This window comes from Trachinotus anak, unplaced genomic scaffold (assembly GCF_046630095.1).
Source record: "Trachinotus anak isolate AG129_WGS33_773 ecotype Australia unplaced genomic scaffold, CSIRO_AGI_Tana_v1 ptg000024l, whole genome shotgun sequence".
Lineage (NCBI taxonomy): Eukaryota > Metazoa > Chordata > Actinopteri > Carangiformes > Carangidae > Trachinotus > Trachinotus anak.
Genome location: NW_027273875.1, coordinates 4,619,697 through 4,645,983, shown reverse-complemented (window position 1 = coordinate 4,645,983; position 26,287 = coordinate 4,619,697). Strand labels below are relative to the sequence as shown.

Below are 26,287 nucleotides of genomic sequence, written 5' to 3'. Positions count from 1 at the left end.
GACAGTCAAAAATAAAAAAAAAAAGATGTTGAGTTTACTAACATAAGAAAACAGAAATTGATTTATTTGTCATTTTTCTTTTAAGACAGCACTTAAACTATTAAACTAGTTTTCTGACAATCCATTATTCGTCTTCTTCAGGTGTCGGGACCGGTCCACACGGTGGCGGTAATGCTGCTTCGTCTGTCTGATAAACACGTAACAATAACATGCAGCGAAGAAGAAGAGGAGCCTTGTGATTGGTGATTGCTAGGGGACAGACGGCTTCAGAGCAGGCGCCACCGCTACATCTTCAACTCAGGGCGAAAACACCAGCCGTTTTCCATCCCTTTTGACCCATGGTGTCGCTTCTGCTTTCACGCAGCCTGAACCGAGCTTTATTTTAGCCTTTGAATGAGAGACCACCCCTGCTGTGCGCTAGGATATACATTATATAATGCAGCACCCTTTTTTCCAGTCGTTTGCTTATCAGGTGTGACAGACGAAGCCGAGTCTGGGGAAGGTGAGCGAGCCATCCTGCTAATGCCAGCGAGCTAGCTAGCCTCACATTTATATATAAACATTTTCTGTTTTCTGAGGCCTCTAATTTATGTAAATAGGCATAGCACAAAATATAAGATCTTGTCATGTCTGCGCCGGTGAGGTTAGCTGTCAGTGTGTCTGCCGATGAGGGGCCTCGCAATGTTGGCTGGCACTGACTACACAAGCTAGCGGTGATGGCAGCACCTTTTGGCCGGGAAGACTGTGTTTTGCAGCTTTTATGTAGCATTATCTGTGTCTCTCTTGAGGGACCATACAGATATTGTAATCTTTTTTTTTTTTTTTTTAAATAGCAAAGTATGTCTACTTCACATGACATGTCTGTAAAAATACCCTGTGTCAAATAAAAGTGCTGAATTAAAGATGTTACTTAAGAAAACGTATGTAAGTATAATCAGGTAAATGTACTGAAAATATTCAATACAGAAAAAAATACCCTATGACTGTGGCTATTACATATTATATCATTAGATTATGATTTCTCATGCATTGATAGAAAAGCAGGATTTTGCTGGTGTAGTTGGTTGAGGTGGAGCTGATATTTAACAGTTTTGTGTATGACTGCAACCACTGCTTGTTTCAATTGTAAACATTTAGAAAATAGTGCAGAAAAGCAGCAAATCCTCTCAATTCAGAAGCTGGAACCATAAAATGTTTGTTATATTTTTATGAAAAATAACTTGTTTTGTTGTGTGTTTATTAAAATTATACCCAGTAATTTTTCTCTTAATCAACTAACAAAATTAAACCAGTAAATGTGATGTAAAATATGGTACGGTTTTTATTTTCCTAGCATCCAGGCAGCCACTTGTTTCAGTTCATTTTCTTATTATATGAACTCTTCCAGTCTTGAAACTCCATGTGTGTCTTTCTGTATCACACGTACTAATGCAGCAGAAAGTGGGAAATGTTTCAGAGCTAAAACAATTAATTGATTGATCAAATAGATAATAACAGCAAAGTAAAATGCAACCACTTTCACAATCAACTTATCATTTTACTAATTTTCTTAGGACAAAAATGCTTAAGCTCAAAACACAAATGAAAGTAATGTCTCTAACGTTACTTTTCTTCTTAGGCCACTGGCTACGACTTCTTTGATTTGTCCTGAGATTGAGAGCTTCAAACTGGCTGACATGGATGAACAAAGTGTTGAGGTATGTATCGCACACATCAGGCCATGCAGTTGGGGATCATAAATGTTTACCGCTTGAGTGTTTGTCTGTAGGCTGAGTGATCGGATCTCAAATGCGTCCTCAATGCGTCTTGGATGCCTTCACACCTGTATTTAGAGCTGTCCACTGGTGATCAGATCACCTGAGACAGATGTTAATACCAGGTCTGAACAGGGCCTTAAATGTTGAGACTAGGGAGTACTAATAGCTGGAGCCTGCTAGACCTTTAACCGTTTATTGAAAATATTCTTTGTGTGTATGAGTATGTATGACAATGAGTACATTTTCAACAATGATATCAAAAACTTACAAGCCAAAACCCGATTGTAAAGTTGGAGAGAGAGTGAGATCATCCAACCTCTGGAACGTCTCCTCTAAAGTCACATTATTATATATGTGGTGTGTTGCAACTGTCCTGTGACATTAACAATAGAGGGCAAATTAATGAGTGTGTCTGACAGTAACTATACAGAAATATATCATCTTCATATCGAAGCCAAACTAAAAAAAATTGCTGGGTGACATATAAGCCGTCAGACTCACCAGGTTTGTTAGAAAAACCTTTTGAGTCTTGAACTACTGTTCGTAGTTAATACACCACAATGACAGAAGACATTAATAAATACAATGTACATTATTTTATCTGTTTTGTTATAAACATAATCTAATCAAGTAAATTAATTGAAATCAAGATCTGTTCTGCACAAGAAACCTGAATATAGCAGAGAAAATGGTCAAAAAACTATAAGTTTTTTAACCATTAACCACCACTAACACTCAAAAAAAAAAAAATCCGACTCATAGTACTGATCCAGATCTTTCCTGAAATTAAATGGATTCTTCTTAGGCCCATGTCCCATCCTGTGCAAATCGATTGAGTACGTCTTGCATAAACCTTCTGACAAACAAAACAGACATAACCTCCTTGGCAGAGGTAAAAAAATAATGATAAGGTGTAGTTTTCTTCGTGTTGCTAGCATGGACCATATAGCATACAGTTTGAGCTTGATATTTTTCTATAGTAATGATGCATGGGGCACAATAGTAAACTGCATCAAGCTGTTGTAAGGTGGAATTAGCAGCATTAGACTACAAGTTATTGCAATAGTCAAGCACATTACAGACAAGACTATCATCTAACCAAATTTCTAGTAAACATCTTTGTAAACCTGCTTGTAAACCTTTTTGAAACATACAATGTTTAGTTTTTTTGCCGTATAAGTGATGTTGAGTGTTGTTGACTCTTTGGTGATCTCTGTGGCTTTAGTGAGTTGTCATCTCATCTTCTGTCCCCGTGCAGAGCATCGCTGAGGTGTTTCGCTGCTTTATCTGCATGGAGAAACTGAGGGATGCACGCCTTTGCCCACACTGCTCCAAGCTCTGCTGCTTCAGCTGCATACGGGTAAGTCTGTTCACAGCAGGTGGAGAGTAGAAGATGTTCTTCTCACTGCACCACCCCGTATTTTAATATTGATAGTAAATTCTGGTATTAATACACATAATTGATTAACTGTGCATACAATTTGATAGCCCACATTTCCCAGTCCACGGTTATAAGCTTAATTTTTGAGCTTTAAGGAAAGTGAATGTGCAGTTTGATACCCTGAACAGGGAGCCTAAGTCAACACGAGAGAATGATTCACTCACAAGAGACAGAAAAAATGGAAGGAAGGAAGAAAGAAAGAAAGAAAGAAAGAAAGAAAGAAAGAAAGAAAGAAAGAAAGAAAGAAAAGGATCTGAGATGGCCTGACTTTTAGTCCATAGTTTGAGAAAAGCACTGAAAACACTATCCTACATTTCCCACAATGCAACCAGGTAGTTTCTTCTCACTACCTGGTAAATGCCCACCTCTTTTAAATGTCACTCAATTAGGGTAAATAGTGCATCTGTTAGGGACTATTTTCAGCTGCTTATTAATACACATTTGCTGCTTTATCAAGTAATTACAGCAGCAGCACAGTGTATATGGGACAAAGTCATAAAGAAAGAATGTGTTGTCCAGTGCATTGGTGTGGATCAACAATGTGTTTTAATAGTTTTTGTGCAACAATTTAACTTTATGGCACAGAGGAACAGGATATGTCTGTCTTTGACTGCACATATAATTGTTAGGATTAGTTCATTGTTGATTTTGGTCATCATGGGATTTAGTAATAATAGAAGTATTACCAGTTGTATCCTAAAAAGAATCATGTACATAACAATGACAGCACTTTGCACTGATTGTGTTCAAAATACAATTATCATAAATTTGACATTTCTTGTTTGACAGCGATGGTTGACGGAGCAGAGAGCCCAGTGTCCACACTGTCGGTAAGCTGCTTCCATACACACACACACACACACACACACACACACACACACACACACACACATCCACTAGAATTGAAATGGAAGATGCAGACAATGTTTAAAAAACTTTGTTAGTGTCATTTGTTGTTTAATATTTCTTCTGTTGAGAGGTGTTGGGTATGAGGTAATGTTTAAAAATGTGTGTGTTTTCTTCTACACACAGGGCTCCGCTCCAGCTGAGGGAGCTGGTCAACTGTCGCTGGGCAGAGGAGGTCACCCAGCAGTTGGACACCTTGCAGCTCTGCAGCCTCACCAAGCACGAGGACAATGACAAGGACAAGTAAGAACCTCTTACTGCTCTTTCACTCTGTCTGAAGTTGTCTTTAAATGGGTACTTCAAACTGCAAACTCAAACTTTTAGAGCAAAGTGAAAGTGCCCAAAAATTTATTTATTTATTAAGTTATGAAAATGACAAAAATGGTTGCTTTTGCACTCCCTGCATTGTTAATGGACCCATCTCTTGCAGAGACACCCTGACACTCAGGTGTTCTGGCTACGAGGGAAGTCTGTATGACCTACGTAGCAATATTTTTCATCAAAGAGTTGCTTTGTCACTTCCTTTCATTTGGTGTGAGATTTGTTTGGGTTGATCAACTTATATTACCATAATGAGTGTTGAAAAGTTTCAAAAAGTTTCCTGAAAACCTTTTTATTTCTCTCTGATAATCCTGTTGTTGGATTCCTACAGATGTGAGAACCACCATGAGAAGCTGAGTGTTTTCTGTTGGACCTGTAAGAAATGCATCTGTCATCAGTGTGCTCTGTGGGGAGGCATGGTAATGTGTCACATCTTTTGTTTTTAGAGTTTGCATTCAAAGTCACAAACCTAATAATCAAAGTAATCACTTACAATTAGTAGTTGATTTAAATGTCAAAAAAAAAAGAAAAAAAACATATCACAGCTTCCTAATGCCCAAGGTTATGTCTTTATATTGCTGCTTTGTCACAAAATCACAAAATAGTCAATTCAATCAGAGAACAGAGGAAAATCTTTATATTGGAACTGGGACCAGAAAGTACCTGATTCTTTTTTTTTTTTGTGTCCAGCATGGTGGCCACACCTTCAAGCCTCTGGTGGAGATCTACGAGCAGCATGTGACTAAGGTGAAGGAGGAGGTTGCCAAACTCCGCCGCCGCCTCATGGAGCTTATCAGTTTGGTGCAGGAAGTGGTGAGAACTGCTTGTTGCTTTTGTACAAGAGTTGTCATCTGTGCATGCAGTGGGCTTAATGCAAAAAAAATTGTAGTCTTTTATTCTAATTTCTTCTGTGAGTTTTGTTCATGTAAGTGTTTCAACTCAATCACCTCAAACTTTCCTAAATGTACAAACTGGACATAAAAAGCTTGATGAATTTTTTTCATGAGGAGGAGTACATTCATGAATTTTGAAACAAAAAAGAAATATATCATCAAATAAATATATACAAATATATATCAATGACACAGACGTAAAGAGGGAATGATTTGTCAAGTTACATGGTAAAAAGCATTTTGCTAAAATAAAGCTGCCAATGGAGAATAATATATGATGAGTGATAGCAACCTGGGGCAGCATCTCACTAGGAAATTAAATAAGTTTAATAAATCATACACATTGGTTTTGCTTGTGGTAAAAAGAGAAAAAAACTCTGCGAAACCACAGTGTTCATCCAAACATCAGTCAGTTTCATGTTATTGTCATCTACTTCCAGCATGAATATCCAAGAAAATGCTTTACATACAGCTGGTAGTTATCTCGGTTGTTATTAAAGTAACTCAACTTCCACTTTATTAAGTTGACCATCATGAGGCAGGACATAAAATACATTGTTTTATAAAAGTGTATTTGTGTGAGGGATAAATTAGTAACTTTTATTTGAGACATTATTAAAAATGTAGGCAGTATGGCTGTTGTATTGCTTAAATCCACTAGATGGCAATAACATTTTAATATTTCAGTTCAGACCTGCTTCTGTGTGTCTTTGTCTATGTCTGTGTGTCTGTGTCCGCCGGGTCAGGAGAGGAATGTAGAGGCTGTCAGGGGAGCGAAGGATGAGAGAGTCAGAGAGATCCGAAACGCTGTGGAAATGATGATCGCTCGTCTGGACAACCAGCTCAAGAACAAACTCATCACCCTCATGGGTAGGACTCAAGGACACACCACATCACAATGCAGCTGTGTTGATTCTGGGTTTACAAGGCACAAGTGCATTGGACTGATGGTTTTTTTGTCACTGATCATTATTTATGAGTGGTTTGAATCTTAACTACTGCTACTTCACTAAATCAGGATTTAACTTCAAATTATGATACATGGTTGATTTCAAATTAAAATCTGGTTTTGTCATTTAGGCCAATTTCCCTTAAATATTTAATAATTTAAGTCATGCAAAATTGTGAGTGAGGTTTTATATCATTCGGCAAATGTCAAATCAGGCTAAAGTCTCTTTTCTCCCCGTGGTTCAACTTGAGCAAAAGAGGTAATTAAAAAAACACCTTGTCCAACCACAGTAATAATTGGACCAGCTGTCCCTCCCTGGATTTTCATCCATACCAGCTGCATGGGTGAATAAATGAATGTGCAGCAAAATGCAGCATGTGAGTAAAAAGGAGTTAGAGAGAATTTATTCATCATAGTATGACACCTTTATGTGAATTTAAAATTCATCCCAGGTGCCAAATATTATGCGAGCATGTGGCTTGTTCCCTAAATGTCATGTAATGTCTGAATTTAACCTAAATATAGATGAACATAGATGATCAATGTTGTTTATCCCATGTCTGAAAAGGGCTCTTGTTGGCAGAAGACACTGGGCCTAAAATGTGTCTGAAGGTCGAGACCTTAACCTAACAAGATATGCAGACTCCCTTCTGAAAGCAGTGAGAGACGCCTTTTATAGCAATGGTTAATGTACATATAAAATATTTATCTGGACTGAGTGGATGCATGTACTCACTGCCCACATACAACCTGCACACACACCCACCCACTCACACTCACCAACCTCCATCAGGGCAGACATTCAGCACAAATACACTGAAAATAGAAATGCGTTCCTCCCTACCAGGCCAGAAGACGTCCTTGACCCAGGAGACAGAGCTGCTGGAGTCTCTTCTGCAGGAGGTGGAGCATCAGGTTGGTAGTCTGCAGCACCTCAAAGCCTCCATTCATTTAGCTATACTGCATACTGTTGTTTTATCTGTTGTTGTGTAATATTAAAGACATTTTGGATAATTTTCTCATTTGCTGTCTTGCTGAGGATAAGATTGACACCACACTCATTTGCACAGTTACAGCTAGCGTGGCCCTGTCCAAACATACCAAAATCTGCCCACTAGCACCTCTGACACTCACTAATATGTGTGTTTAATCCATTCTAAGGCTGAAGTCTAAAAACAACAATTCTGGGTTATGTGCCAGCCTATTTTTCGGCTGAAACAACATGCCATCGTCGATGTTTTAACTGCGTGTTGTGGCTACAACGTTATGATTTTGCTGTTTGTGTTGAACAGCTTCACTCCTGCAGTAAAAGTGAACTCATCTCCAAGAGCCCAGAGATCCTGCTCATGTTTCAGCAGGTCCATCGGAAACCCATGCAGTCCTTCGTCACCACGCCGGTCCCACCAGACTTCACCAGGTAATCTGCTCAGCTGTAGGAAAGGTCAAGGCCTGACTGTTACAGCAAACTATAGCTTCATTCAGTGTGTCCTGTGTGTAATCATCCTTCCTCTATGTGCTTTCAGTGAGCTGGTCCCTGCCTATGACTCCAGCACTTTTGTTCTAGTCAATTTCAGGTAAATTCAATCTCAAGTTTTTTTTAGCCATAACTGCTGCAGCAGATAATATAAATAAAAAATGGCCTCAGTGCTATTTTACAGTTTTGTCAGCTGTGTGTATGTGTGTCTCAGTAAATAATTTAAAAATGGGGTTTTCTGTTGAGGTCACAGATTCAGACAGCTCCTTCAATCTTTAAACAACATCTCCAAGGCGAGATCTTTAGACCAAAGATTCGTGACGAGACAAAACAGTTTTAGACCGTTGCAGGGTAAAGTTGCTGCGACTTAGCTTGTCAAGTCACCAGTGAACAGAAGGTATGTCATCTGTTTAAGCAGCCAATCAGCTGATCAGGTCAGTTACAAATGGTCGAAATTGGCAGAGTTTTGGTTGGAGGAAAGAAAGGATAAACTCATCAATATGTCTGAGGAACAGCCGTATGTATGAAATTTACTCAAACATGACATGACATGACAAGACATGTTTTTGCCAATTCATCAATACTATGGCTGCAACTATAGCAAGTAGCTCATCATCACTACTCAAACTCAAGTTTCCAGCTACAAAAAAGCTTGAAAAGCTTAGAATGGAAATACAGAGAGTCGTTGCTATGGAAACGGTACATTGTCTCGTCTAGTTGCAGCAGTATTAAACTGACAGTTTCTCAGATTCATCATGAATCTTTGGTCTAAACTGGCCTTTGTAGTAAGCTGACAGTGTTTGAAGTAGACAGATGCTGAGTGCTATTTGACTATTGTTTTTAAGAAATTTGCTTTTCAGGAAGCACCTTTTATTTGTGTGTGGTGTGTATAGAACAGCTATAAACACTTTTGTCTGTAGGCATAGTTGGACGACACTCATACAAACCAGTTGGTTTTGAACATATTCCCACCTTCAGGCGTATCTACACTCAGTGGCTGAGTTATAAATCTAGTGAAAATCTGTAGGAGAATCATTTGTTTAGAGTAGTGTAAATCTGATTTTGATCTGACTTGAAATTATAATATGTAAATATGATATATAATACTCTTATAAAATGCTGTTCAGCCTTGAATTCTGCTGCATTAGGTATATCTTTCATTACTACCTATACTAGTTAAACAGATGGCAGCGGCTGTTACTACAACACAAAAGAAAAATACTGAGATGCTGAAAATAAATGCTGAGACAGTAGGGTCTGGTGGTTGTTGACAAAGAGGATGAGGGTATTCTGAAGCAGTTCCACCCAACACTGAATCAGTTTCAAGAGCTTTCTCCACTTTGAGCGTTGTTACAGCTGGAGAACCCCAGCAGTGCCCCACAGGGTAATGCATCAAAAAAAGCAAGGAGGAATATTTAAATAGAGTATGATTAACTGACTAACAGCTTCAAATAGGAATACGATGTGACAGCAGCCTAATGTTGTTACAGCTGCCTGGTTATTCACAAGTTTTGATATGAGTGTGTTTGATATGTGTTTGTTTTTGTGTGTTTGTAGCACCCTGCGGCAGCGGGCTGACCCTGTGTATAGCCCTCCTCTACAGATATCTGGGCTCTGCTGGAGACTGAAAGTCTACCCAGTGAGTTTGAACAGCTTCCTCTCTTCAATAGCTCTCCCAAATAAAGGGATTGTTCTCCACATGATGGTTACTTTACGGTAGTTCTGGAAATTCAGAAAAACAAAACCACAGTGACTTCAAATATTTCCAGTGCCTGTGCCTGTGTCTCTGTGTTAGTAACTCTTGTAATGTGTTTCCTCAGGATGGTAATGGTGTGGTGCGTGGAAACTACCTGTCTGTATTCTTGGAACTTTCTGCTGGACTCCCTGAAACATCTAAGTATGAATTTTTTTTTTTTTTTTTTTTTTTTTGTGATAAAGTGCTTTTTTTTTTCTCTACAAACTTCTCTTTCAGTAAATCTCTCCTTGCTTTTCTCTATTGGTGGCAAGCCAACGTTTCTCAACCAAATTCTTTCTATATTTCTCCCTTTTCTGTATTGTTAAGCCTGTGATTGACTAATCACATTTCAAATGTTTTATTTGTGGGCATAAAAATAGCAACAACATTCACAATAAGTGCACAGGAAAACACATAAATAATTATTTTATAAAGGATGCAATACTCATTATAGGATGGCAACAGAACAAAGGAAATGTTTTAAGGCTGCTTTTAAATGAAATAAGAATCTGAATCACAAGTCATTAGGGAGTCCAGGAGCATAAAACAGATTTATTACTGGCTGATGACTTCTGGAGGGTTTTTCTCAGAAGGCAGGAAGCACATCCTTGCTCTTTGTTTTCTCAATTTCAAATGACCCCAGAAAGGTTTCAACCTGCATGGCTGTTTTGCTGAAAAACTACTCCCAACACCAGGAGACTCGGACTGAACAGCAATTTTAAAGCAGAAGCTCTAAAGCCTTATACATTATACATCCCTTGTCACATGCAGTTCTATATGAGCGTGTATGTTATTGACATATTACACAAACTCAGACTCAGTCAGTCTTTTAAGTTTAAAAACAAACCACACTTTGTGATAAAGTATCACACTTTCACAGATGCTCAAATATAAGATCAGTCATTATCATTTGTGACAGCATCTTAAACTCCTGGATTTCTTTTCCTCACACCTCTCATTGTGTATTTCCCTGTGTAGTGATGTTACCTTGGTTCTGTGCAGGTATGAGTACCGTGTGGAGATGGTCCATCAGGCCTCCAATGACCCAACCAAGAACATCATTCGGGAATTTGCGTCAGACTTTGAGGTTGGTGAATGTTGGGGCTATAACCGCTTCTTCAGACTGGACCTTCTGGCTAGCGAGGGTTACCTGAACATGCAGACCGACACACTGGTCCTCTGGTAAGGGACACACACACACACACACACACACACACACACCATCATTATCCTGTAGTGCATGCTCACCTGCATTATTCTGATATAATAGAAAAAGCAGCATAGCAGGTCTGTTGTCATATGGTAATGCTGTGTTTTCATATGTGTGCTGTACAGCTACCAGGTTCGCTCACCCACCTTCTTCCAGAAGTGCAGAGATCAGTACTGGTACATCAGCCAGCTGGAGTCAGCCCAGAGCGGCTACATACAGCAGATCAACAACCTCAAAGAGGTAGCGTGTGTGTGTGTGTGTCTGTGTGTTCTTGTGTTTGTATCCTTGTTATAATTCAGTCGAATTTTTACATTTCCAAGTAGCAACAGCTTTGTGAAGTTAGGGCATCTGGGTTGATGATCATGTCTCAAACCCTTAACCCTCACTGACCTGCTGGTGCATGGGTCTTCACAAACTGAGGCTGTGCACCCAAACATTGTTCAAACACACAACACATTACTTTAGATTCTAGTGATGATCCAGATGCAAAGGTTAATATGTAAGGTGACACTTGAAAAGCACAGACATCCAGGTTAATTCCATTTTATGTGATGGGGCAGACGTAAAAACATGGAGTTTAAATATTTCCTCCAGTGTGAATATTAAAGAGCCTCACTGAAAAGCTGGGAGAGGATGATGGCTGAAGACGAAGATGGCCAAACTTTTGAATAAACCTATATGCATAACTGCTTTGTAACTGCTCTAAATAAGCCAGTGTTGAGCTGTGACAGATCTATCAGTCGTCCTGACTGATTGATATTTCTGATTTCAGAGGCTGGCCATTGAGCTTTTTCGCCGTCAAACATCGCGCAGCTCCTCGCCTCCTGACCTGAGGCTCACTGCAGGCACCACAGCTTCTGAAAGAGACCCTCGCTCAGTGAAGAGTGACGATGACATCCAGGCCACTTTGACCAGCACTAAAAAAGGGGAAGAAGAGGAGAGGACCCAGCAGGATGACTCTAATGTAAGGATGGAATATACTGCACCAGACTGAGGTAGCTGCTTACTGCATCTTTCTGTTTATGGTATGTGGAATACCTATAGAGAGAGCGAGAGGAGTCTCGGTGTGGATCTGTTGTGTCAGGTTGGCACATAATTTGCACAAAACCAGTATACTGAAAGTTCAGTTATCAGCTATGGATTGGCTGGGGACATCCCTGTCAAAGTTAATTATTGGGGCATTTAAATAAAATCCATCAAAGATTTTGGAAGGAAATAAGATGTAGCTGCACCGGGCTCTGTGTGTTGAAAGAAATGGGGATATCTCTGTACCACAAAGTCATGAGCTTGAAGTGATCATAGTGTCACTGTGTTGTTCAGGAGCTTTCGGACGGTGACTTGGAGGTGGATTGTCTGACAGAGGAGGAGGTGAACCCACTGGATGGCAGCAGCACCTCGGGGAGCTCCACAGCCACCAGCAACACTGAGGAGAACGACATAGATGAGGAGACTATGTGAGTACAATTTCTCACTTTCTCTTAGTGCAAAGTATTGTTGACGTTCCACAAACCGAAATCATTTTTACACTTTGCTGTGACCCTTCTTACAAGAATGTTGATTTGAACGTAAAGGCCTGAGTTTCTTTACTAAGCTGCAGCAGAGGAATAGTAACACAAGAGAATTTGGTTTCGCTTATCTGTCCTGCTTACCTCGTAAAATGTTAATCAAATGTTACACGAAATTTAACGGTTGCATAATTACTGGATACTTTTTGTGTTTGTGTATGTTTGCACAGGTCAGGAGAAAATGATGTAGACTTCATTGGGAACCTGGAGACGGAGGAAGGAGAGCTTCCTGATGACTTGGCCGGAGCCACAGGTATAAATCATACAGCAATATTAAGTTATTTTCATGATTTATTACAGTATACACATCCCACAGTTGAGAATTTAATCCCTCTTGTGTAGGAATAGATTTCATCCTCTGCAGAGGAGATATGTCTTTCTGTTTATTAGCAGATACTGTGTCTCACTTGTCAACAGAATTCAATGAAACTTGGTGGAAATAAAGTCAAAATTATATTTTCACGTCCGCATAACCTCAAGAGCCTGCCTGACGTAAATCTTATGACCAGCCTGTGTCCGCTGCACAGTCTCTCTCAACATGGCATGCAGCCCAAAATGTACAACCACGTCGTGACTGCACAAACTCATCCACCCTTTGCACCACCCAGTGTAGTAACAGAACTCCATGTGTGCCCACTGTTCTTGTCCTTGTCCATTTTTGGAGTATATGAAGTGATAAGTGTTACGTGTTTTACTGCTACTGTGTTGCCATTTGTTAAGAGACCACATTTTGGCTCATGAATCTTGAAAAGTGACACATGAGAGCAAAATTACTTTATCATGCATTCCAAAGTTCAAGACAAAGCTATCGGTCCACTTCTATTGGCCCAAAACAACCAGAGAATTGCTAGTACAGCAGTGAGCAGGAGACCTCTCAGTTGCAAGTAATGCTTTACATTTATTTTTCTGTACTAAGCTGTTGTATTAAGAAACTTAACATTACTGGTAATTATTTCAAAATAAAATCTTTCAGTGGGAGTTGAAGGGATCATAGCCCTGAACTGCTCGAAGTGTTTAACTGTGATTTTATATTAACAGTGAACAGCAGTAGGACTAATTATTTTCATTACTAAGTCTATCACAGTTTCCCAGAGCCTTAGGTGACATCTCCAAATTGTTTATTTTCTCCAACCAAAATACCCAAAGATAACAAAGCAAGGAAAAGTAACCAATCCTCATGTTTGTAAACCTGTAACATCAAATATTGAATGTTCTGCTGCAGATAAAGACCTTGTTCTATCTTCATTTGAGGCAAATAAAAACCTTGGCCACTATTTGAGAATTTACAGACTCAAATCTATTTTTGTTGTCTGACAACTGCATAACCAGAACATAGTGATACGATGGTGTGCCTCAAAGCAGCTCCTTCAGTGTGTTTGACTGTGTTGGTGTTGAAAGCCATGAAGAGGATGAGTCATTGTTGGTGCACTGGACCCCTTGCAGCGTGCTGATATAGAAACACTTGGTGTCTGTATGTGCACATGTGTGTGGGGGGGTTGTGTGTGTTCACTCTGTTAGAAAGGAGAGTCAAACTCAACAAAAAGCTACACATTTTTTTAGTTCCTACAAAATCAGTGAGTGTAGTGATTTTCCTATATTTAATATATACTTATTTTTGATACAGAATTTCTACAGCTAAAAATTAAATTACCAGAATCTCTTACATGAAAAACTGAAACATCTTGTTTGCAAGCAGACCATTGGAACGTAACCAATATGGACCATTTGGAAAAACGAAATCAAAACAAACTTTTATTCTAAAGGAATTTCCATGACATCAGACAAAGAGTGAGCACACCACAAAAATGTCTAAAGATTGACTGTATTAGCTCCATACACATAAACTGACTGGTGAGAATAGACCTGCATATAATTTAAAAATAATACGTCATTAAACTTGAACTTTCAATGAAGACATTTAGTATTTGGCTGTATTTACCACTGTATTCTATTACAACAAAAACCATAGTAACACCGTCTCTACCTTTAACCTCTTTTTATAAGACAGATGTTATATCTTTTGCCATGGATTTTTAAGTCTGTAAATTCACTGTTTGGTCAAAACCATAACCCTTGCTGCTCTGAAGAAGACTTAGTACATCCATATGAACCATATGTAAACCATATAAACTCCAGTCTTCTGCCTTATCTGCAGGTGGATCCAGCTCAAGTGGACGTTCATTACATCGCAGTGCTGCTGCTGGTCGTAGTGCCAGTAGTAGCGGAGCAACTGCTTGTGGTGCCGTTGGGCCAGGCAGCAACAGCCTCCTGGAGATTGACCCGGTCATCCTGATCCAGCTGCTGGATCTGAAGGAGCGCAGCAGCGTGGAGTCTCTGTGGGGGCTTCAGCCTCGTCCTCCTGTGTCTCTCCTGCACAGCCAAGGTCTGTAAACACAGCTTTCACCTCACTAACAACAAATCATTCCAGCTAAACTGAGAATCAATACTCAAAATCCCACACAAAAAATCCCTCTGGAGGTTCTGCAGCATCTATATAAGGTTTATCTGTAAAAGGGTCACATTGAATTTTTCACTCTAGCTCACACATGTCAGAGAATACTAATACATTTTTCCTTTAATTTCTTTCCAGTGATTGTGACCATCCCAGATATTAGAGACATCATGTACTTGTTCTAGTGTAGGAAGTGTTTCATGCCACGTGTAGAGGTGGCTAATGAACAACATGAAATTACATCATCCTGCTCAAATCTCAAGCAGCAACAGACACAAATAGTTTGACTATGAAGACTTGTGTTTATTTGCACTGTTGCAATGACAGTGCTGTAACTTTAACTTCAGCAGGGCCAACATAACAAACAAAACAAATCTCACAAGGGTAGTAACAAATTAACAGAATCAAAGAAACCAAATTTCAATAACTTACCTCCCTAAATAAAATAAACAGTAGAAAAAGGTATTAAACGTACCCTGTGCAGTTGTTGACCACTAGTAGCACTACGGAGCAGTGTTTTTATAAGTGGGTCACAGTTTTGTTTGTGTCTCATGCACGCACATGTGGGCGATGCAATACACATTCCCGCCAAAGGCTTCACAGTGTTACTTTGATCAGAAGGTGGTGGTAATGCAGCAAGGAACGCACACACGTGCAAAGAGCAGCGAAGAAGAAGAGCGCTAACAAGCAAACAGGGATGTTGATAATGCAGTTTTCAAAATTATTTTATGAGCGGAAAACCATTCATTATATTTGTTAGGCCACAACATACACACAGTGCATTGATGACATTGAATGTAAACACAAAGCTTTATGGGATATTTTTAGCATAACTGGTAGCCCACCCCTGTGAAGATCATGTAAGGGAAGCGGTTTATAAATCACAAATGCGGCTGGTTGGAAAATGAAGGAGACGAGCTTTGCCCTGTGAACTATCAGCGTCTTCATCTTCATCTTCTGTATATGCTGTCATCAGGACATGACATACACCTGCTGTGCAAATCAGTGATAAGTAGTAATAGTATGATTGAGTAAGATGTTCAGTAGAATATGTAAATGGTGAGTAGTTGGAAAAATATGATTTACAGCTTAATGCAAGAGTTTGTGAGACTTTGTGGTTAGAGACCATTTTGTAACAAAATATTGACAGGTTTGATTCTTGATTTTACGACATTTCTTATACTTTAGGCTGTCTCGTTGACCTAAACACAGACATCCCATTCTTGTTCCTGTCTCTTTCAGCTCATCCTCACTCCAGGAAAGAACGAGACCGACGGCCTCAGGTGGTGCGACGGTCAGCTCCAGACTCAGGGGTCCTGATCCGCCTCAAGGCTCAGATGGCAGAGGTCCGCAGCAAGATGTCTGATGTCAAGAGTCAAGTACTGGAGGCTCGGGCATCCACAGAGCCCAGGCCTGGCCCATCAGGGGCCTTCAGTGTCGAGGAGGTTCCCTCTCACCACGCTGATTCAGAGTTGTCAGTGTGTCGTAAGCCCAGTGAGCTGGACCTCCTGGGGAGAGCAGCTGCAGCTCGGTCCAGGCCCTGCCGCCCTGGTGAGGACTGCCACACTGCTAATGCTAATGATGTGAAGCTGCTACTGTTGTTGTAGTGCTGTGATGTTCCAGTGTTATTTCACGAACTGTACACAAACATAGAAAAGTTTCCTTCAAATTGAAAATCCTACTTATTATTTAACTACTCCAGTCGTGTGTGTGAGGTCATCTTCATAATTCTCATAGTCTTTCTTTTTGAGGAAGTGAACTGAATTTGAATTGAGTTCAAAATCTCCCCAAAAAGGCCAAGCTGTGCAAAAAACACTTCTAGTTTCACAGCAGTATGTGCTGGTGGTAAATGTAGCGACAGTACAGGCCAAGCTGACAGCCTGTCAGAACATTATCTGTAAAATTTCAGTTTACCACTGAGATCATCAGCAAAAGAAAAAAAAAAAAGAATATTTACTCCCAGCTGCTGGCAGAAGTCTGGGGAGAAACACCACCATCTTAAAATAATGAAATGACTTCTGTGCTCTCTTAGTATTTCACTTTGTCAAGTGGCTTATTTAACCAGTAATAAGACTGGATTAAAACAAAAACAGTATCAACGAGTACTGAAACTGAAACTTTAACCATTTCAGGCCCTGTATAATGCACTTTCAGATATCAGACCCACGTATGACACTTTCTCTTTCACTGGGTTGGTTAAATTACATTTACACATTGTTATCATTAAATTAATTTTTCATTCCTGTTAGCAATCTCAGCTCACCAAACAGTGCAAAAAAATTTGCCTTGGGCGCTGAGTGTAAAGCAGCTCATTTTTTTTCTTACACAGATTTATCTCAAAATACTTTGGATTCTGTATAAACCTGAGATATAAAGGCAGTGCAGCCAAGATTTAGACTAGACTGTAAATGATAAGGCTCACAGGTCTCATGCTGGTGGGAGTCTTTTGCTTTAATTTCAAAACAGTGGATGATTGTAACATGTGATTCCACACTTCTTGGGTCAGAAGAGTTGAGATAATTACATATTTGTTTATGTTTCTTATTTTCTGTGTGCAGCCAGAAAATCTCTCTCCCCTGTCCTGGACAGCAGTGGTTCTCTGGTTATGAAGAGGAGGAGTCCAGAGGAGATGGAGAAGGACCTTAGAGGAGCAGAGGCAGCCCCGGATATTAGCCTGCATCCTAAAGAGGGGCTGGGAGGAGCAGAGGGTCAGTAGTTTATGAACTTAAATTACTATTTAAACTCACATATATTGAGTTTTTTGGCCACTCGGTGTCAGCAGAAACAGTTACAAATGCAGCATAGACATAATATCACCTCAAATTTTTGTTTGGCAAGCAAGCTGTTGCTGCTTTAAACATCCGGCAAATTCGTTCTCATTTGGAGTTGTGTTATTGCTGGTATTTTTCCAACACAACTCTAAATAAGGGAAACTGCAGCTAGAATCAACCCAAATGAGAGTGGTGGGAATGAACCAAAACAATAGAGTTGCACAACCCAAAATAAAGCAATGAGCTTTAACACACAATAAAAGCTTCATAGAGCTGATGATAATGATAACTACTTGTGTCACTGTGACAGACACCAGTACTCAGCTGATCCATTGTGACAATGAAAATATTGACTAGAGCAGCTTTAAAGTATGGTGACTTGTTTTGTTAGCATTCATAGCATCCTCAAACTGATTGCACTGTAACAAAATCAGTGAGTGTACTTACCTGGATCAGGAATCTACTTGATGTATTTTGAAGTATCTTCATCGTGGAGTTTAAAATATTCTGTTCCAAATAACATCTACTTCACCTTGCTCTTACTCTCCTCTGTACTGTTCCACTGCGACTTAAAATAGTTCCTGAGGCTCTAATGGCTGGTCTGTGATGAACTGTAGGTTGTTTTAGCGCTGTGTCCATCTCCTCTCTGAAGTAGGTTTACAGTGTGTGCACATTTGCCTTGCTCCAAGTTTTTCAGCTTTCTACATTGGAACCAAGGGCATTGCTAGCTGAAGCAGTGGTGAAGAAAAAAAATGACCATGCCAAATAAAAATCTCATTATTCTTTGAGTAGCAAAATTGTAATTTAGCTGAACTGAATGTATTTTGAATTAGGGTTAGAAAAAAAGAAATGTAGACCCTTGTTATGTTGTGTTATTAACCTTAGTTGGAAACTGTACCAGTCTCCTCTTCATTAGCCACATAATGATGACTAATTAAGGATAGTAAGACTTGAGACTAAATATTGTCTGAGATTTTGATAATATCAAGATATATTGTAACTTCCTTCATTATAGTCTAAAGTCATTTCATTGCTTTACATTCCTGACAAAACAAAACTCAATTTTACACCATATAGGCCCCTTAAAGTTTTTATAACAATATAAGGGAGGGATGGGCAGTGACTAAATTGGTGGGGTAAATCTATTTCAACTTGATCCTTAAAAGCCCAAAGTGGTGTTTAAGTTTTGCTTATCCTCCTCCATTTACTAAACCTAAAGATGGTAACATCATTCTGTCTGAACGGTCAGAAATGTTTATGACTTTTGCATGGTGTTTAAGAAAAAAAAAAAACCACACACACACACACACACACAGCTCCCTCATTGTTGTGAATAAGGCTAGGCTCAAATGCAGCTGCATTGTAAACTGGCAAGGCGAATGCATGTAATGCTGTGTTGTGATGGATGGTAAAATAATTGCTGCCACGATAGTTTTCCATTTTCCTCATGGTATTAGACATGACTGGGTCTGCAGTAGCCTATTACTCAAACTTGACTTCCTTGATTATACTTATGCATAAATATAATTTGTTTGCCTGGACTGAACTAAATAACAAGGAACAAAATAAGACCCATGTCTTTCTATTGTATGACTTTGCTCCCGTCTCTTCTGCTTCAGGACTGCTGAAGGCAGACAGCACCCAGGGCCCACTCGTGTCTCTCGGCAGCTCCTCATCAGAGCAGGCCTCCACCTCCAAGCAACAGTACTCGGTAGAGCAGCAGCTGTATGTGACCTCGGGGCCTAAGGATGACATCTTCTCCTTGGGGGGACCAAGCTACATGACTGCCAGCAAGAACTGTGGCACTAGGACCCTAGGGTGCGTCTCAGAGACTCATCATACACAGGAAAAATGTAGCAGACAGCTGTGTTACTCAAACTACAACAGAGAACCGCTCTTGTCTTACAACTCTTCCATTTCTTCTTACCACAGGGCAGCCATGTTGGACTGTGAATCTGAAAGCTCAGGAAACTCCCATCAGTCCTTGCTGGAGGGACCCTCTGCACAGCCACAGTCAAATGAAGGTCGGTTCGCCACCCTCAGGAATGAATGTGTTTCATGATTTCTTTCTTTGGAAGTGGGGCATGTACAGCAATTGCCAGCTGACGAAAAGGAAAAATCTTCATGGTTTAAAATTCAATTTAAGAGTAACAGCTTTTTAGTTAATTATAAAAATGTTTTTTTCTTCCATTCCCCTCTGATGAGAGTAACACTGTGCTTTAGTGAACCTCAGACACACTTCTACAGCACTTAAACTTGAAGTGAATTATTTTGTGTCCACCTGTATAGCTCTCTGTGGATTATGATACACATTTACACACTGGAACAATGTTCCTGCCTGAGTTATCTGCTTTGTTTAGATTCTCATCTGTTATAGCTGTCAATTGAGGACTTTAAAATAACATTTCAGTTTATTACAACTTGGGTCTTGCTTTCATCCATAAAGCAGCATGCACCCCGCCGCATTGCTCATGGTTGTTTTATGACTTTCTATGCTTCTGCGCCAGCCACAGCCAAAGCCAGAGGCATATTGTTTTCAGGTTGTCCATTCGTCTATCCTGTTCTCATGGATTCAATATCTCAATAACTCCTTAATATAATTTCTTCAAATTTGGTAGAAATGTTCACTTGGGGTCAAGGACAAACTGATTCGATTTTGGTGGTGAAAGATCAAAAACGTCAAGGTTAGCGTGACCACACAAAACACTTAAGCCATAAATCAAGACTTCACACAGCAATTAGGATAAAATTTCACACAAATGGTTATTATTTTATTTGACTCTGGATAAACAGGGATGTAATCTGAAACTAGTCTGAGTCATGGAGGTATACAACCGCAGGGCGGTAATTTTTGTTTATTGATATGCTGCAGGTTTAACCAACCTGTAAAGTGCTACTATTGCAAATCAACCATGTGATGACATTCAATGTATGGTGTGACTCTGCTCTTTGTGTATCTGTATAGTATGTTTATTTGAGGCTACTAAATGTATTGTTCCACCATTACTCAACCGTACTCTTCATTGTTGACTGCAGAACTGTCAGTGGCTTAAAGTTTCTTTAATCTTTGATTTTCCCATGTAAAGCACTTTTTGTTTTAAAAACATTTCATTTTAAAAAAAAGTTATAATTAAAATGTATTATTATGATGATGTTATTATTGGAAACATCTGAGAAGAAGCTTGAAAACAATACTGTGATAAACAAAAGTTATTTTAGGTCTACATGTGTATTTTATTTCTGTTTTGTAAAATAATGTAAAATAAAAATTGCTCAATAATGTTCAGTGAATGAATGGACAGGTACAGTGGTCTCATCCTGTCTTGTCCCGTCTGTAGATCAGTCGCCCTCTGTCCTGGTGGCAGCAACCAGCAGTGACAGTGACACTGAGGACGAGGCCCTGCAGAGCAACAACTCTCGCTATGACAACCAGACTCCTCCCTGCACAGGTAACCAACACATGCAATGTCCATGATCACACACACACACACACAGAGATCAAACATTAATATTGTATGATTTGGGGCTTTCCCAGACGAAAGCTGACAATCTTCAGACAGATTTGGTGAAATCTTTGGTCATCTATCAACAATCACACATCCACCAATGGCCAGTTTCGAGGTTAGGACACAAAGAAAACAGTCAATTTCAAAACGAAGGACCAATATCCCACATTGCCACTGCTGCTGTCTGCTGCTGATCATTACAAGGAACACATCATGGCAGCGCTGGGATTTTAGTAATTTCTTGAAACAGCTCTGGATTTTCTCTGACACATCATATCACATGCTATATACTGTACTGATTATGTGACAGAGACAGGTGGTCAGTGACTGGAACAAGGAGTTAAACCTTACTGTACTTTTTATACCTGCACCGACTGATTTTTGGCCACATTAGTGCAGCAGAAACAAGCTGTGACCTCAACAACATTGGTAACCAACAGTTGATTATTTACTCATCCTGAAGTTAAGTTTCATTAGTAGAAGTTGTGCTTTTTGCCACCTGATGAATTGAAGCCCAATATTCACTCTCTTTTAGCTTCTATTTTCTCCCCAAACTCGTGAAGACTCTGTAGCACCACTACGTTCACAGACTGGTAGCATACAGTGGGTATTTAAACCTTTTTATTGCTCCTCTTTGGGCACTTGCTGGTGAGAAAATCACATTCCTCTTTGTCACATTTTTTCTTTTATTGTTAAACCAACTTTTCCATCTTGGCCAAGGGTGATATGTTTTTTTCTGCCATTTCCACACAAGTTTTTTTTATACACGAGGGAAAGGTAGGTGAGTGTTACCTGCTATGATCGCCCTCTTTTTTGTCATGTGATTTATATTTAATATAAAAATATTGTTTATAGCAGCTTTTGAAAGGGTTTTTAAGCTTTTGCCTGGTAATAACAGAATAATTATGTCTGCTGGTTACTACCTACTACATAATAAGGATTTAATAAACAGAAATTTGGGAGCATGCAGGTGTTGATGCATCCTGTATTTATGCTTTTATTGTGTGAGATGTTACAATACTTCACCTCAGCTATATGCACACTTTTGTTTCTAGGCTGAGTGTAGGTAACAGGTAATAAGAAGCATGCAAATGATTTCTCCTCTTCCTTCTTCCAGGAGAGCAGCTTCTGTCTGATGACATGAGTCTGCCTGCTGACAGGTGATTCCCTCTGAGTCTGTCAGACCTGAGAGCCCACTGCTTTATCATCAGTGGCCACACAGCGATGCAATAACCAGAGACAACACACATGCTAGTCACACAGATCTGTAGAGTAGAAGCTGCTTGTTTTGCATGAACTCAAAGACAATTCAACTACCTGTTTGTCTGAAAACAGAAACATTTCTTCTGGTGTCCTCAATTTTTTCAGAATTGGACCGTGACAGAAATAAGGGTAGTGACGGGCCAGTAAATTAACTTTTCAGGTGACAGAATAACATCAGTGTCATCAATATTGTGTGAAGACAGTGAAACTGTCCCTTTTTAAGAGAGAGACCCAACATAGAAAATTTGCTATCTCTTGAAACTGGACTTTGGTTGTATTTCTGTCTACACTCAGTGATTTGACTGCTCCATGTTGACCTCGGAAGTTTGATGTTTTACCCTGCTGCATTTCTTGGTCTTCAACATTTAGGGATGTACATACTTTTACTTCTCTCATGGTCACTCTTCAGTAAATACATCAAAGGAAAACATGGCCACTACAGCCATTTGTGCAATGACTGAATCTCTGAAAATGCTGAGGGCATAAAAACTGTTGGTCTATCTTGTTACTTTTATTTTGTAAACCTGACTGATAACATTTTACCTGGACTACAGGGCATTTAGTTACTTAAATTATTGTTCAACACAAATCTATTACCTTCTGTGTATAAATGTTTTTGTAAATTTGACTTCTGAAGTCCTCAACATATTTGCAAGAGTCTGTCAATAAGAGCTTAATGTTTTATAAGCGTTCTGTTGTTTAGTTCAATCTGTTTGGGCTTCAACCTTGACACCTTCTCAACTTCCTTCAGCCATGTTCCTGCACCAGCCATGGTGCTTAAAAGACTAAATTCATTCCTCAAACACTCAGTTTCAATGACACTGCAGCTTGGCGACTGCATAAATTCGGTGCTTCCGTTCCTCAAGTAGCTCTGCTGATTATATATGTAAATGTCCTCACTCACTCATTCGCAGCAGCAACTGCAATTTCTGTCTTCATTTGACATTTGAAAAGGCTAAATGATCACAGAATCACATGGATTGTAAAACAGCTGCTGCACTTGTTTCTATGGACTAAAACTTTGAAGCATGCTGCAGATCTGACGCCATAACATTGTCCATGCAGTTGTTTTTGCTTTGACATCTGCTTAGACATCCCTGACTTGAGCTACTACTACCATCAATGTTAATTTAAAGGAATAGTTTGGCATTTTGGGAAATATGCTTATTTACTTTATGGCAAAAAGATGCCACTCATGTCTGTACACTAAATATAAAGCTAAAGCTAGCAGCCGGTGAGCTTAGCTTAGCACAAAAACTGGAAATGGTGGCGGGGGGGAAGGCTACCTTGACTTTGTCCAAAGTTAACAAAATCCACACCTGTGCCTCTCCTAAGATCCTACCGTGCTGACATGGAGGTCTCAACACTAAATCAAACAGCACTGCATTCTACAGGTGGAAACTTTGAGCTAGGTTGCACCTTTTGCCACAGTCAGTTACATCTTTTCCGTGAGCTGTCAAATGCAAAAATACCTGTAATAGGACTTTTTCACAGCAGACATTCTGACTTTTCACAGTAGAAAAAGTAAAGCTGTTACTGAGTTAGCAATGGCTCTTTTACATATAAGTAAGCCATCACAGTGTGACAGTGAGCCAGCATGAACAATACCAGGACCCTGAAACTGAAGCAGGATGATAGTGTTCAGCTTTATTCAAAGTTATTCATAACACCTGTGCTTTTCCCGCTGTGACGCATCAAATGTCTGCTGTGGTCTGTACCTCGTTGTGATTATCATGTGTTCTGTTGGACCTCAATACTCCTAATAAAGACAACAAACACGTGTCAAAGGCTGCTGAAAAACAGTGCCCATTACAGGGAGAAAACATGGTGTTTCAGTGGGAAAACGTTACATTGACTTGCTGTGTTATAGCTGATGAGGCGGAGAACAGAAGAACAACATGCCTAACAGACCCTTCTGCACTTTGTAAGACTGTTGATTTACTCTGAAGTGGATCCTGTCCTGTTCATTGAGCCATATTGTATTTTGAAGGCCCCTTAATATTTTAGATCAAAGATATTACATTACATATTGTGCACTTCAGCAGTCATTAGTTTACATTGTAAATATCTTTGAATATAAGCTTGCTGTACATGTGCCTGAAAGTGCATGGCTTTATTGGCTGGATTGAAAGAAGAAAGGAAGTCTTGTTTTTTTTACCAAGACGTGTCAGATCGAACAGAAATCATCCAGTAAATGATGTTTGAATTGAATTCAACTCTACAGTTCTATTCCAGCTGATCATGTGATTTTCGACTTTTCCTTTGTTACCTTTGCTTTACAAGTTTATGTACACAATGAAGGCGTGGGAGACACCATTAATTAACCTTTCCTCTTCTTTGTGCTTGTTGTGTCAAAAGCTGCTTTTGTTTTTAACGTTCACAGACTGCACTGTGCATTATTTGTGTACATTTCCTTTTTGTGTAATAAATAAAATGTTTTACGATTGGAGAAATGGCCATGATCTCATGTCTCACGTTACTTTGCATTTGGATCACAGAAGATCCAATGAGGTTATAGCAGTAATGTCTGAATGTAAAAATGTATAATACAGATTTATATGCAGGGTTAAACAACCTATAGTTGAAGCAGAAAGTCTGTGACCTGTCAGTGATGGATGTTTACAGCAGACAGTTTGGGTAATAATGTATCTATTCGCCTCCTCTTCCAAATAAGTTGGGCTGTCCTTGGGGGGTTTGTTTCCAACCTGTACAATTGTGTGAGTGCTTGTGATTCCAGCAGTGCTGTAGGAAGTACTCAGATGTTTTACTTAAGTAAAAATTGCAATACCAAAGAGTAGAAATACTCTTGTTACAAATAAAAGTCCTGCATCCAAGTTTTTAGTTAAAAAAACAAAAGTATTAGTATCAAAATACACTTTGAGCCAAAATTAAAAGCACTCATTATGCAGAACTGCCCATTTTAGAATAGTGTAAATTATAATATTGGAATAGAATTATTGATGCATTACCAGATGCCCCTAATGGCTGTGTGAATGTGGAACTAAAGAAAGCCCACACGTCTATGGGTACTGGATGTCACCCAGCATGCACTTGTCAGGAAGAAACAGGTTGTCAGGCAGTCTCAGCTTCTTATGCATGCACAAAGTAATTGGGCTGTAAATAACTCTGATAACGACTGACAATGTACTGTACATTCCTACAAAGGGCAGAGATAGAAAGCCAGACTCCAAACAACTAAAATGAGATGGAAAGCACCCAAAAAAAGAGGACTCAAAACAACTGAAAAGAAATGCACAACAACCATAAATGGATGCAAAATAACCAGAGACTCAAAACAATATTAAAAGACATGCAAAACGACACAAAATGACCACAAAGGCTAGCCATGTCATTAGTAGTTGTTTGTGTCTTTCAGTCTGGTGGGCAGCTGTTTACATGTCCAGGGACCCAACGCTTCATAATCTGTCCATAGCTGTAGACTACATGGATTTACAAATACCAGCTATTAACTGATATAATTTCATACTAGAATATTTAAAGTTGTTTTTTGGCATTAAATTATTAACCAAATATGCATTTTCTTAAAGCAAGTTCATTATTGCAAATGTGCCCTCCCCCCACCCAAAATGGAAGTTACTACACCTGCCCCTGCCTCCCACAGTGGTTCAGATCAAACTCTTGTTTGTTCCTTGTTTCCATACTTAAAGAAAAACCCTCCGTTCTTTCGTTCTTTCCCCCTCACTGAATTTCATCGTCCTGTTTTCCTCCAAACCCAAACTGCTGGAATGGAGAGAATAAAGCCAGATTACGAGTGGGGTGAAATGATGAGTCTTTTTATAGAAAGAATGTGGAGGACTGCTCACTTTTTGTAAAGCTGTTTATGTAACAGACAGCGCTGTTCGACATGAAAGCCCTGTTACAGCATCACATCACTGCTCACACTGTGTGGCTTCTGGCATTTCACTCTGCTACATGAAAACTATTTGTTCAGGTTTCCTATTATTCACCTCCACAACTAAAGAAATTACTTCCTGTTAATTCTTCTGCTGTGCGCTTTTCATAACCTTGAAGGCTGTTTGACCA

At 39.5% G+C, this 26,287-nt stretch overlaps 1 protein-coding gene across 4 annotated transcripts; it reads left to right on the top strand.

The window, feature by feature from the left end:
* Window positions 1-231: 231 nt before the first annotated feature.
* Window positions 232-24,700, top strand: trim37 (tripartite motif containing 37). Of its 4 annotated transcripts, XM_071460879.1 has the most exons (26): window positions 232-502; window positions 1,619-1,697; window positions 3,016-3,117; window positions 3,988-4,028; window positions 4,231-4,347; window positions 4,757-4,844; window positions 5,116-5,238; window positions 6,011-6,188; window positions 7,115-7,182; window positions 7,560-7,684; window positions 7,791-7,841; window positions 9,299-9,380; window positions 9,562-9,638; window positions 10,479-10,658; window positions 10,812-10,926; window positions 11,459-11,650; window positions 12,007-12,140; window positions 12,422-12,504; window positions 14,407-14,634; window positions 15,946-16,254; window positions 17,262-17,411; window positions 19,094-19,292; window positions 19,407-19,498; window positions 20,813-20,923; window positions 21,516-21,583; window positions 22,098-24,700. In XM_071460879.1, exons 2-25 carry the CDS (start codon window positions 1,677-1,679, stop codon window positions 21,539-21,541), a joined length of 2,892 nt encoding a protein of 963 aa, XP_071316980.1. In that variant the 5' UTR covers window positions 232-502; window positions 1,619-1,676; the 3' UTR covers window positions 21,542-21,583; window positions 22,098-24,700. The 4 variants fall into 4 exon arrangements, with proteins under 4 accessions (XP_071316980.1, XP_071316979.1, XP_071316981.1 ...); XM_071460878.1 differs by lacking the exon at window positions 21,516-21,583; XM_071460880.1 differs by lacking the exons at window positions 21,516-21,583; window positions 22,098-24,700 and adding an exon at window positions 21,010-21,508.
* The last annotated feature ends 1,587 nt before the right edge of the window (window positions 24,701-26,287 follow it).

Excerpts from the sequence above, each read along its gene's own strand:
- trim37 (XM_071460878.1), top strand. The coding sequence starts at position 1,677 with ATGGATGAACAAAGTGTTGAG. Across the intron at positions 5,239-6,010 it reads TCAGTTTGGTGCAGGAAGTG|ACCTGCTTCTGTGTGTCTTT; the intron begins GTGAGAACTGCT and ends ATTTCAGTTCAG. Across the intron at positions 7,183-7,559 it reads TGCAGGAGGTGGAGCATCAG|CTTCACTCCTGCAGTAAAAG; the intron begins GTTGGTAGTCTG and ends TGTGTTGAACAG.